Below are 13,591 nucleotides of genomic sequence, written 5' to 3' on the forward strand. Positions count from 1 at the left end.
CCACACAATCCACACAGATGCTGTAGGCCTCCAGTGTGAGTCTAACCTGCTGTTTCTCCGTCTCGGCCTGTAGCAGACTCTGGTCTCTGTCCCGCTGGAGGGATCGCAGCTGCTCCTGTAGCTCATCTCTTTCTCTCTCCTGCCGGATCATCTGCTCCTCCAGGTGTTCACGGACGCTCCGCAGCGCCGCCTCCTGCTCGGCCTCCAGACTGCAGCGCAGCGCCTCCTACAGGATTCACATGATATCATGAGATGAGTACGCCTGAAACACGTGTCCCATGTGAAGAATAAAGGAGCGCTTGTATGACCTTCTGACTGGTCAGCCTCTCCAGCTCCTCCTGGTGGTCAGTTAGGGCTGTACGCAGAGCTCGCTGCGCCTCCTGTTGAGCGGCCGTGAGTGCGTCTCTTAGCATGTCTTTCTCTTTCTCGCATTGGGACAGAACCGTCTCTCTTTCAGTGCGCAATCGCTTCAGCTCCGCTAACACACAAACAAACTAAATGTCAAAAATAGGGATCATTTAAAATAATATCTCTCTTTCATGTACCTGTCTCACTCTCATGTGCGCGTCTCACTCTCATGTACACATCTCACTCTCATGTGCATGTCTCACTCTCATGTACACATCTCACTCTCATGTGCATGTCTCACTCTCATGTGCGCATCTCACTCTCATGTACACATCTCACTCTCATGTACACGTCTCACTCTCATGTACACGTCTCACTCTCATGTACACGTCTCACTCTCATGTACACGTCTCACTCTCATGTGCACGTCTCACTCTCATGTACACATCTCACTCTCATGTGCATGTCTCACTCTCATGTACCTGTCTCATGTGTGCATCTCACTGTCATGTATCTTTCTCAATCTCATGTGCGCTTCTCACTCTCATGTGCGCGTCTCACTCTCATGTACCTGTCTCACTCTCATGTGCGCATCTCACTCTCATGTACCTGTCTCATGTGTGCAGCTCACTCTCATGTATCGGTCTCTCTCATGTGCGCGTCTCACTCTCATGTGCCTGTCTCACTCTCATGTGCGCATCTCACTCTCATGTACCTGTCTCATGTGCACATCTAACTGTCATGTTTCAGTCTCAATCTCGTGCGCATCTCATTCATGTGTGCGTCTCACTCTCATGTGCGCGTCTCACTCTTATGTACCTGTCTCATGTGCGCATCTCACTCTCATGTATCTTTCTCACTCTCATGTACTTGTCTCACTCTCATGTGCAAATCTCATTCTCATGTACCTGTCTCACTCTCATGTGCGCATCTCACTCTCATGTACCTGTCTCATGTGTGCAGCTCACTCTCATGTATCGGTCTCTCTCATGTGCGAATCTCACTCTCATGTGCGCGTCTCACTCTCATGTGCGCATCTCACTCTCATGTACCTGTCTCATGTGCGCATCTAACTATCATGTTTCAGTCTCAATCTCGTGCGCATCTCATTCATGTGTGCGTCTCACTCTCATGTACCTGTCTCACTCTCATGTGCGCGTCTCACTCTCATGTGCGCATCTCACTCTCATGTACCTGTCTCATGTGCGCATCTAACTATCATGTTTCAGTCTCAATCTCGTGCGCATCTCATTCATGTGTGCGTCTCACTCTCATGTACCTGTCTCACTCTCATGTGCGCGTCTCACTCTCATGTGCGCGTCTCACTCTTATGTACCTGTCTCATGTGCGCATCTCACTCTCATGTATCTTTCTCACTCTCATGTACTTGTCTCACTCTCATGTGCAAATCTCATTCTCATGTACCTGTCTCACTCTCATGTGCGCATCTCACTCTCATGTACCTGTCTCATGTGTGCAGCTCACTCTCATGTATCGGTCTCTCTCATGTGCGAATCTCACTCTCATGTGCGCGTCTCACTCTCATGTGCGCATCTCACTCTCATGTACCTGTCTCATGTGCGCATCTAACTATCATGTTTCAGTCTCAATCTCGTGCGCATCTCATTCATGTGTGCGTCTCACTCTCATGTGCGCATCTCACTCTCATGTATCTCTCTCACTCTCATGTACTTGTCTCACTCTCATGTGCAAATCTCATTCTCATGTACCTGTCTCACTCTCTCATTCATTCACCTGTCTTACTCTCTCTCTAGTACCCATCTAATTCTCTCTTTTTAGGGCTGCTCCGATCACGATCGGCCGATCATGTGAAATCACACACCTGAGGGAATTTACCGCTGATTAGAGAACCGGCTTTACTGACGAGATGCGCATTAATGATCGGCCGATCGTGATCGTGGCAGCCCTATCTCTTATGTTTCTGTTTCACTCTATTTCATGTACACGTCTCACTCTCTCTCATGTACCTGTCATACTGTCAGTGCGCAGTCTCAGGTTCTGGTTCTCTGACTCCAGCTGATCACGCCGAGACTCAATGTGATTTATCTGCTGCTGGAGCTCAAACAGACTCGTCTCCAGACTCTCCCGCTCAGTCCTGCACACACTCACAGTTAATGAAACACACAAGAATATATTAAAACATTATTATGATGACTCAAACGTGTGCGGTCTCACCTGAAGGAAGCTAGCTCCTCCGTCAGGGCGGCATTCTCTCTCTCTGATGCCGTCAGCTGAACCAGAAGCCCAGCCCTCTCTCGCACAAGCTCCGCCCTCCCACGCACCGCCTCCTCGAGAGTGGTGCTCTGCCTGTCTTCTTCACCACGGACAGAACCAAGCTCCGCCTCCAAACCACCCACCTCTGCAATCAGCTGTTTGATTGACAGCAGCACATCAGAAAAGGTTAATGAGGCACTGAGAGACAGATGGAGAGAGAGAGAGATGGTCACCTGTGTGATTCTGTCCTGGAGTTTGGCTCGGTCTGCCTGCAGTGACTGAAGCTCCGCCTCCAGCCCCGCCCTGGCCAGCTCAGACTCCTGCAGTGATTGGTGGAGAGTGAGACGAAGGGAGTCCAGCTCCAGTCGGTCCTGCTCGGAGCGGACCAGCTCATCTCTGATGGTCAGCTTCTCTTGTTCTGCTTCTCTTCTCTGAGACAGTAATGCATTCTTTTCCTCTTCCAGCTGTCAATCATACAGTAGATCAATATCATTGGTTCACTTGTTACTGAAACACCATTACTTAACCAGTAATATGATCCAAACAGACCCTGATGTGTAAAATCAAACCCTGACAAAACCATTTCCTGTTAAATATACTGTGAAACGTCATCTTCTGGTACCTGTACGATGAGGCTGTTGAGGTCAGATTTGTCCTGCGCCAGACTCTCATTAATGCTGCTCATCTTAGCGAGAGAATCTCTGAGTGAAGACTCCTCTGAGTGAAGCTTGGTGAGCACTAGAGAGAGTTCTGCTTGACTGCTCCCGCTCTGCGCACACAGAAATAATGCTTTCATACACATACTGCCGAGTAGAGCTGCATGGGTGAAGTTAGAATTGTGCTGGTGAAGGATGCTTCTGTGTGTCTGACCCTGTTGAGTGCGTCGCTCAGCTGTCTGTTCTCGGTCTCTATCAGCTGTCTGTCGCTCGCCCCCTGCTGGAGAGACTCCCTCAGCGCTGCCAGTTCAGCACGCAGTGAAGACGCACGGCGCTCAGACTCCTCCCACAGCTGCTGACTGACACACACACACGTCAGCAACACGTCACACACTCGCGCTTCGCTTAGATACAGACAAACGTCAGACTCACGTTCTGTCTGTCTCGGCTCGGGCTCGGTCTCGCTCCAGTGCGGCGGTGTCTCTCTCCTCTCGCTCGTGTTCGAGCTCTCTCTGCGCAGATGTGACGGCCAGCTGCAGTCTGTCACACTCCAGCTGCAGCAGCTGCACTTGTGTCTGCATCGCCTGCGCAGCCTTATCCACCGCATCCTTCTCGCTGACACAGAGACGGACAGGTCTGGTCACTGGTCACATGACTCTTGTGATTGATTGACAGGCCGTGTGATGCGTCTCACCTGCTCAGTGCGTCTCTCTCCTGTCTCAGTCGGTCTCTCTCTCTCACAGCACTCTCTCTCTCTCTCTGAGCTTCATCTCTCTCGCCCTGCAGCGTCTGCGCGTGGAGCTCCGCCTCCCGCCGGCCTGACTCCGCCTCCCCCTGCTGTCTGCGCAGCTGCTGCACTGAAGACTGCGCAGACTGCAGACGCTCACGCAGCTCCTGCGCACAAACACACACTGTGACAGACAGCAGCTCAGAGAGCGTACACTGTGTGTGTGTGTGTGTGTGTGTGTGTACCTGTAGCTGGATCTGTCTGCTGGTCAGAGTGGAGTGCAGTGCGGACAGACAGCTGTCAGGGATGATGGATGATGATGATGATGAAGAGCGCAGCAGCGGCAGCAGAGACTCTTCAGTGTTTCCGTCCACACCACCACTGTCTGAGAACACCAGCTACACACACACACACTTATACATGAATCAGTGAAGCAGTGAGTGAGTGAGTGAGTGTGTATGTGTGGTTGTGTGTGTGAGTATGAGAGCATAAGTGTGAGAGTGTGTGTGTGTGTGTGTGAGAGTGACAGTGTGTGTGTGTGTGTGTGTGAGAGTGACAGTGTGTGTGTGTGTGTGTGTGTGTGTGTGTGTGAGAGAGTGTGTGTGAGCATAAGTCTGAGAGTGAGTGAGTGATTGTGTGTGAGTGACAGTGTGTGTGAGTGTGAGAGCATAAGTGTGAGAGTGTGTTAGTGTGTGTGTGTGTGTGAGAGTGACAGTGTGTGTGTGTGTGTGTGTGTGAGAGCATAAGTGTGAGAGTGAGTGAGTGTGTGTGAGAGTGACAGTGTGTGTGTGTGTGTGTGTGTGTGAGAGCATAAGTGTGAGAGTGTGTGTGTGTGTGTGTGTGTGTGTGTGTGTGTGTGTGAGAGCATAAGTGTGAGAGTGTGTGTGTGTGTGTGTGTGAGAGTGACAGTGTGTGTGTGTGTGTGTGTCTGTGAGAGCATAAGTGTGAGAGTGTGTGTGTGTGTGTGAGAGTGACAGTGTGTGTGTGTGTGTGTGTGTGAGAGCATAAGTGTGAGAGTGTGTGTGTGTGTGTGTGTGAGAGAGTGACAGTGTGTGTGTGTGTGTGTGTGTGTGTGAGAGCATAAGTGTGAGAGTGTGTGTGTGTGTGAGAGTGACAGTGTGTGTGTGTGTGTGTGTGTGTGTGTGAGAGCATAAGTGTGAGAGTGTGTGTGTGTGTGTGTGAGAGTGACAGTGTGTGTGTGTGTGTGTGTGTGAGAGCATAAGTGTGAGAGTGTGTGTGTGTGTGTGTGAGAGTGACAGTGTGTGTGTGTGTGTGTGTGAGAGCATAAGTGTGAGAGTGAGTGAGTGTGTGTGAGTGTTAGAACATAAGTGTGAGAGTGTGTGAGTGTGATGCTGTGTTCACACCAAACGCGAATAGAGCGTCTGGCGTGAATGATTTCAATGTTAAGTCAATGCAAAGGAACGTTTACGCGTATCTGGAGTTCTCGCGGCGCGTATGGGGTGTTAAGCGCGGCGCGGAAGACACAAATTGATGCAGGTTCTGCAGGAATACCCTTCTCCACTCATTCAACAAGGAGGAACGACTGATGTTGTCAGTGAGCAGTCAACCGGAGCTATATGACAAAAGTTCATATTTCTATAGATACAGGAATAATAAGGACCTATATATATAGAAAAACATATTAATAGATAAATTGAATAAAGGCCAAAGATAAGAAACGTTCCATTTTACCCCGAACAAATTATATTTTATCTTGAACCACTAAAGAGACATCAGAGCCAGCAGCAAATGTCAGAAGGTCTAGCCGAGGTAAGGCTACTCTCGGCGGATACATGATGACGGAGCTCCCGCTGATCGCATGGAGCTCATCTCCGAGATCGGCGAAACACATTTTTTAAATAGACGCTGTCATTATAAATAAACCGCATATTTGAGTTTAAAATAACTACATTCTCACCTGAAATACTTTTAAAACTACATTTCATGACACAATAACAGTAATATTTTGAAAATTATCCGAATAAAAATGGTGGTTGAAAATGCTGCGTGAACTCAGCTGGCAGAAGCCCCCCCATGACGCGAATTCACGTCTGTTGTGAAGTTAATTCCACGCGCGAATGATCTCAAAGTGGTCAGGCGGCAAACTAGACGCAGTAGACGTGAATTTGACACTCTAGTCGTGTTTGGTGTGAACACCGCATGAGAGTGTGTGTGTGTGTGTGTGAGCATAAGTATGACAGTGAGTGTGTGTGTGTAAGTGAGAGTGTGTGTATGAGCATAAGTCTGAGAGTGAGTGAGAGAGTGAGACCAGACATGTGTGTGTGTATGTGTGTGTGTGTGAGCATAAGTGTGAGAGTGAGTGAGAGAGTGAGACCAGACATGTGTGTGTGTATGTGTGTGTGTGTGAGCATAAGTGTGAGAGTGAGTGAGAGAGTGTGTGTGTGTGTGTGAGTGAGTGAGTGAGACCAGACATGTGTGTGTGTGTGTGTGTGAGCATAAGTGTGAGAGTGAGTGAGTGAGTGAGTGTGTGTGTGTGTGTGTGTGAGTGAGTGTGTGTGAGAATAAGTCTGAGAGTGAGTGAGTGTGTGTGTGTGTGTGTGTGTGTGTGTGTGACTGAGAGTGTGTGTGAGTGTAAGAACATAAGTCTGAGAGTGAGTGAGCATAAGTGTGAGTGTGTGTGTGTGTGTGTGTGAGAGAGTGAGTGAGAGGGTGTGAGTGTGAGAACATAATTCTGAGAGTGTGTGTGTGAGCATAAGTGTGAGAGTGAGTGAGTGTGTGTATGTGTGCGTGTGTAAGTGTGTGTTGTACCTGTGTGATGTCTCGGAGTGTGTTCTGCAGTGCTGCAGTGTGTTTCTTCAGTGAATGAACTTCAGTGTCCTCAAGACTCTTCTGATCCTGACAGCACACACACACACACACCTGATGACTCTGACTCTTAGTTCTTGTATTCTTGACACAGGTGTTTGTCTCTCTAAAGCTGCTTTGACACGATCAGTGCTGTATCAGTGTTGTATCAGTGCTGTATCAGTGTTGTAAGCTCTGCATCAATGAAGGTGACTTGACCTGGCTGATGATCAGGATTCACTTCACATTTACGCTGCTATGGGCTTGCCATGTCTGGTCTGTGATTGGTCGCTTTACCTGTCTAAGTGGGCGGTTCTTCACCAGCAGAAATGACAATGTTATGTAGACAAATGTTAAACAGACAAGTGGTGTACCTGTAGTTTCCTGTTGAGTGTTGTGACTTCCTGTTCTCTGTCCTCCACACGAGCTTTGAGACGCTCCAGCTCTCTCACGGCTTCCACAAGCCTGACACACACACACACACACACACACACACACACACACACACACAAAGCTCATTAGTCCTGAACCAGCCACACTATACAGGACTTCCTTCACACAGGAGCACCAGTGAAGTCAGGGTGTGTGTGTGTGTGTGTGTGCAGTAACGGACCGTGTGTTGAGCTCGGCTCTCTCCGAGTCGCTCTTGGTCTGCAGCGTGATCATGTCGGTCAGTGTCTCTCTGAGCTGCTGCTCCAGCTGCACACGCTGACCGCTCTCTCTCTCCAGCAGCAGCACTGATCCGTCCTCACGACTGCGCAGATCTGTGCACACGCTCACACACTGCAGCTGCACGCTCTGAGCCACGCTCGCCAGCTCGTTCCGCACCTCGCACAGATCCCTGACAGAGAGACAGAGAGAGACGTGTCAGTGTTCACAGCGCCGCAGCTGTAGAGTAGTGTTCACCGCTGCAGTGACGCGCTCTGACCTCTCGGTGGCGCTCTTCAGCTCACACACGTGTCTGCGGAAGCCCACCACCTGCCTCCAGAGCGCCAGCAGACGACTGTGCTCACTGCTGAAGTAACTGTGGAAAGACTGAACACACACACACACACACGTCAGACTGCAGCACTGTCTGTGTTTCAGTGATGCGCACGGCCACACCCACCTCCTCCTCTCTCCTCCAATCAGACTCCCTCTGCTCCAGCTCCTCCCTGGCTTTGGTCCAATCAGCAGTGAGTCTGCGGATGTCCATGCTGAGCGCCTCATTGGCCAGTCCGGCCTGTTCCAGCTGCTCGCGCAGCATGGCGTTGACGGCGGACAGGCCGCTGCTCCTGCACATGCACACACACACACACACACACAGGTTTAGCACACGCTGCAGGTTGACAGGATCAGGACAGTGTTAGTTCAGTACCTCTGCTGTTCCTCCTCCAGCCTGATGAGGGCGCTCTCCAGCTCACTGCTCGGCTCATCCTCGTCCCGCCGGTCACACTGACCCTACAGCAGCACACACATCAGAATCAGAACCCAGGTGTACAGTGAGACAGGAAGTGTGGAGAGAATGTGCTGTAGCGCTCACAGTGGATCTCTCCAGCAGCGTCTGTTCGAGGTCCGCACACTTCTTCTTGTACTGGAGCACCTGCCCTCACACACACACACACACACACACACACAGCAGTGAGTTGTGTCCGAGAGAATCCAGGGCAGTGAGAGCTTCAGATCTGTGTGCTGTACCTTGGCCTGTAGTCTCTGAACGAGCTGCGCTTGTCTCTGCTGTCCCTCCTGATACGCCGTGAGCTTGCGTTTATACGCCGCCTGCTCCTCGTCCAGACGTCTGCGGAGATCTACGTTCTGCTGCGCCAGACTGCGAGAGTCTGGAGAGTCAGATCCGTCCTCACCCGTCTCCAGACGCAGCGCCTGCTCCAGCTACAGACAGCACCCCAGTACATCAGAGAACACTGTAGATCAGTGTGTGTGACAGCAGATCTATCTGATCACTGGTGATTCCACAGGCTCGCTCTCTCGCGCTCTCTCTCTATATATATATATACACAGGTGCTGGTCATATAATTAAAACATCATCAAAAGGTTGATTTATTTCACTAATTCCATTCAGAAAGTGAAACTTGTATATTATATTCATTCATTACACACAGACTGATATATTTCAAATGTTTATTTCTTTTAATTTTGATGATTATAACTGACAACTAAGCAAAATCCCGTTCAGTATCTCAGAAAATTAGATTATAACTTAAGACCAATAAAAAGAAAGGATTTTTAGAAATGTTGGCCAACTGAAAAGTATGAGCATGTAAAGCACTCGATGCTTTTGCCTGATTTACTGCAGCAGTGCGGCGTGGCATGGAGTCTTGTTCAATGTGAATGACTTTGACTGGAATATGAGCAGTCATTTATTCCGTCATCATCCGGGTGCTGATAGCGCGCTCACAGATGGAGACTTAGGTCTCTGCAGAGCAAAAGTGGGCATTTATCACTATGTGGGTGTTTTCCAACTGCTGGGTGTTTCTGAATCATGCAATCTAAATGATCCCCCTTACCCATACCCACCCCTAAACCTAACGTCACTATTACATCAACCAATCAGGTATCATGGTGTAAAACACCCTGATCTGGTAACTCCCATTACTTTCCTGCAGAGACCTATACTTGCACAGATGAGATCTGAACAGCACACGTTAATATGTTTAAACTAAACTCATTTAAGATTTGTCAGTTTAAACATTTAAGAGCCAAAGGACGCGAGCTCGCGCGCGCAGTGAGAAGATTTGTGCATGCGCTCATCCGAAGCGCGCGAACCCGCTCCTCAGAACGCGCGCAAATATAAGATCTCTCTGAAGTATTGTGTTTAAATGGACAAATTCAAATTCAAAATGTCGTCTAGGTAAGTATCCTACAGCAGACATAGCCGGCTGAACGCAGAACTACTGTATCAGTTCATTCTCTTAAAGTGACAGTCTTTATGTTAATTGAACAGCAACAACAAAGAAATCACTCACTGCTCTTAAATAAAAAGCTTTTGTAACTTCAATAAAAAAATCTTTCATTTATACAGTCCAATATGCGATGCTGTTTTACATTTGATTATTTAATTTCTGTACCTAAAAACTTATGCTAGATCTGCCAAAAAAACAACAACAAAAAAAAAAAAAAAAATTTGAATATCACTGTTTATTGTTTGTATCTTTATTCTATTGTACTTACTTTTTATTAGAAAGTGTAGTTTTTCCATAAACATAGCACACACCGAACTTTACCGAAACCGTGACTCTAAAACCATGAAACAAACCGAACCGTGAAAAAGTTGAACCGTGCCACCCCTACTTCTGACGCTGTCTGTTGTTCAAGAGTGTCTTGACACCAGGAATGTGAAGCTGAAACCCGTGTCTTGCATACGTCTGTGTGTAGTGATTCTTGAAGCACTGGCTCCAGCTGCAGTCCACTCTTTGTGAATCTCCCCCACATTTATGAATGGGTTTTGTTTCACAATCCTCTCCAGGGTGCAGTTATCTTGATTTCTTGTACACTTTTCTTTTCTAACACATCTTTTCCTTCCCTTCTCCTCTCTATTAATGTGCTTTGGACACAGAGCTCTGTGAACAGCCAGCCTCTTTTGCAGTGACCTTTTGTGTCTTGTCCTCCTTGTGCAAGGTGTCAATGGTCATCTTTTGGACAACTGTCAGGTCAGCAGTCTTCCCCATGATTGTGTGTCCTACAGAACTAGACTGAGAGATCATTTAAAGGGTTTGCAGGTGTTTTGAGTTAATTAGCTGATTAGAGTGTGACACCAGGTGTCTTCAATATTGAACCTTTTCACAATATTACATTTTCTGAGATACTGAATTGGGGATTTTGCTTAGTTGTCAGTTATAAACATCAAAATTAAAAGAAATAAACATTTGAAACATATCAGTCTGTGTGTAATGAATGAATATAATATACAAGTTTCACTTTTTGAATGGAATTAGTGAAATAAATCAACTTTTTGATGATATTCTAATTATATGATCAGCACCTGTATATATGTATGTATAATCCTTGTGATTTTGGTGTTATCACTCGTGAAGCTCCACGAACAACCACCTAGAACAGCCTAGCAACCAGAAGACAGTTCCCAGGCGACCTACATCACAGGTAAACACAGCTCACGTTCAGATTGATGTGAGAGACTCTGAATAAATCACAGTCGACCAGACGACCCTCATTGTTTACAGTCGTCATGGCAACATGCCACTCCACTACATTCCACACGCAGTTACCACGGAGACGGGTCAACCTCGCAGACACAGACAAAAGACCTATCTTATTTGTGTGTGTGTGTGTGTGTGAGAGAGAGAGTAATTATGTGTGTGTGTGTGTGTGTGTGTGTCTCACTCTCTCGCTGATGGCGCTGTATTTGATGGCCAGCTCATCTCGTTCAGCTCGGCTGTGAGCCAGAAGATCCTCCACACGACTCAGTTCTACCTGCAGAACCCGGTTCTCCTCCTGAAGCGACAGACCGGACGACATGCCTCCAGCTGATGGACACACACACACACACACACACACACAGATATGAGACGGACAGAGGCAGGTGTGTGTGTGTGTGTGTGTGTATGAGTGTGAGGTGGCTCACCGCTGGTGCTCAGGTTCCTGGACACGATCTCTCGCACACGGGCCGGTAACCTGACCTCAGGATCATCTGGAGAACATCCTCGAACCGTCAGCCGCTTCTCCTCGGACAGAACACTCTCCTCCAGCCTCTGACACACACACACACACACACACACTCTCTGTCAGTGTCTACAGCAGATGGTCTCAGTGTGATCTGTTGTATATTTAGATCAGATCAGAACACACACCTGCGGAGTCACTAATGCCACAACATTACACCAACCACACACACACACACACACACACACACACTCTAACAATGATGCTTTTAAGCTGTAAACTAACAATACTGTTTTACCAGAAAATACTAGTTTAGTCTTTCTACTACATGAACTCTTACCGGTTTCTCTTCATTATTTGAGAAATTATTCGCACCTGTGTTTTGGAGTTTGTTGTGATAATGAAGTAAAGCAGAAGTAAACGAACTGCACCTGAATCACCGCCTCCAGCTTAGACTCGCTCGCGCTCATCGCGGCTTTAGATCAAGAGAAGAAGTCCGTTACGATTTTAAAATCACAGAACTCCCGCGCGTTCCCTAACAAGTATCCGCTTCATACACGAATCCTGACAATAATCCAGTTATCCCGAGCCTTCCCGAGCACACTGAGAGAGAGAGACTGAGACACACACAGAGAGAGAGAGAGAGAGAGACGGAGACACACACAGAGAGAGAGAGAGAGAGAGACGGAGAATTAAAGAGACTGAGACAGAGAGAGAAAGAGACTGAGACACGAAGAGAGAGAGAGAGAGAAAGAGAGAGGAAGAGGCAGCAGGAGGCTTTAATGAGATTGACTGAGATTATATGTGCTCGAGATGTGTTCACTCAAAAGAGAAACTGAAACAGCGACAAGAAACTCTGGGATAAACGACCTCAGAACACAAAGAGCTGAGAGCAAACCAGATCTGCAGAAACACACTGAAGCTAACTACTACTAACTACCCCGTCACTATGACAACAGCCCCATCACCATGACAACAGCCCCATCAACACAAAAGTAACGGTCACCGAATCCAGTCAGAGATTCGGATTAACGGAGGAGCTGCTCAGAAACTGACTCTGGTTTATAGATTAAATATACCCCGTGTAACTTCTTCGGATTTAAACATTTAATTGGCTGTACGTTAAAAACACAAAGCGAGATGTGAACGCGCCTCGTGCACGCGCGCGCCGTTCAGGAACTAACGTTACAGCATTTAAATCTCTCAGGAACTAATCTCTTTTCCCTTTCACTGCACGACATAAAACCCTTCAAAACACAGGTGGTTTCACAACCAGGTGGCTTTTTAAAGTCGAATCCATCTTTTGAGTAATTTACTTCTTTCTGTATGTTTATTACTTCTTTCTGTATGATTATCTTTAAACACGCGTCGACTCTAAATAAAGAAACCTCCTCGGTGACACGACGCTTTACAGCACAATTAATACACGTGTTAATACAGTTAATACACTGCTAGATCACATTTATTAATATTCAGACATTGATCCGCGAACGCGCTCAACACAAATCACGGCCGAACACACAGCAAATCACGCGGGATCTTACCGGTAAACTGGCATTAATCCCATAGACAGTAAAAGAAAGATTAATTCCGCATTAAACGCGCTTTAGTGTCCACATGGAAGTGTTTGTGTGACAGACGCTCAGTCTGGACTCTTTCCGGGGTCACACTTACTTCCCGCACATATAAAAGACCCAAAATCACCGAACTGAAGGCAGAACCGGATTCACTTCAGATATTAGCACACAGTGTGACAAGAACACGGACCAGCGTTTAATACCGTTGAACTCATTAATATACATCATAAAGATATCAGAGTCACTAAATTAAAATACATGTATATATTAATTTTCATTAATGTTTAATATAACAGACAGTTTATGTACAAACTCACCTGACAAATCACTGACACACCTGAGACTACAACACAGCCATGGTAACCATCACAGCTCATGTTTATTTACTTATGTTAATGAGCACACAACTACGGAAGCCCGTTTTAAAAAAAGTAAAAAAAAAAAAAAAAGTTTAAAACTTTTATCTCCCAGTTCAGTTCTCAGAATTGCGAGATATAATTAAACATAAATATATATAATTATATAACCTCGCAATTCAAAAATTGTGAGGGAAGAAGTCGCAATCACCTTTGATATTTTATACTTTATGCGAGATGTAAACCTAGAATTAAGAGGGAAGAAATCAA

The 13,591-nt window shown here is 47.0% G+C and overlaps 1 protein-coding gene across 8 annotated transcripts in view; it reads right to left on the reverse strand.

The window, feature by feature from the left end:
• The window catches only part of LOC127943360 (rootletin), a 23,538-nt gene extending 10,197 nt beyond the window's left edge, over nt 1–13,341 (reverse strand). For 2 of the 8 annotated variants that reach the window (XM_052539751.1, XM_052539752.1), the window contains exons 1-21: nt 11,820–12,029; nt 11,351–11,477; nt 11,110–11,252; nt 8,449–8,640; nt 8,294–8,353; nt 8,129–8,211; nt 7,880–8,045; nt 7,700–7,806; nt 7,385–7,612; nt 7,146–7,236; nt 6,736–6,822; nt 4,212–4,364; nt 3,934–4,133; nt 3,672–3,854; nt 3,454–3,598; nt 3,206–3,352; nt 2,817–3,047; nt 2,545–2,738; nt 2,337–2,464; nt 309–478; nt 47–226 (exon numbers count right to left, since the gene is read on the reverse strand). In XM_052539751.1, the coding sequence (XP_052395711.1) occupies nt 47–226; nt 309–478; nt 2,337–2,464; nt 2,545–2,738; nt 2,817–3,047; nt 3,206–3,352; nt 3,454–3,598; nt 3,672–3,854; nt 3,934–4,133; nt 4,212–4,364; nt 6,736–6,822; nt 7,146–7,236; nt 7,385–7,612; nt 7,700–7,806; nt 7,880–8,045; nt 8,129–8,211; nt 8,294–8,353; nt 8,449–8,640; nt 11,110–11,252; nt 11,351–11,477; nt 11,820–11,858 (3,054 nt within the window). In that variant the 5' untranslated portion in view covers nt 11,859–12,029. The other 6 variants (XM_052539754.1, XM_052539757.1, XM_052539750.1 and 3 more) reach the window with 6 other exon arrangements.
• Between the last annotated feature and the right edge of the window lie 250 nt (nt 13,342–13,591).

This window comes from Carassius gibelio, chromosome A22 (assembly GCF_023724105.1).
Source record: "Carassius gibelio isolate Cgi1373 ecotype wild population from Czech Republic chromosome A22, carGib1.2-hapl.c, whole genome shotgun sequence".
Lineage (NCBI taxonomy): Eukaryota > Metazoa > Chordata > Actinopteri > Cypriniformes > Cyprinidae > Carassius > Carassius gibelio.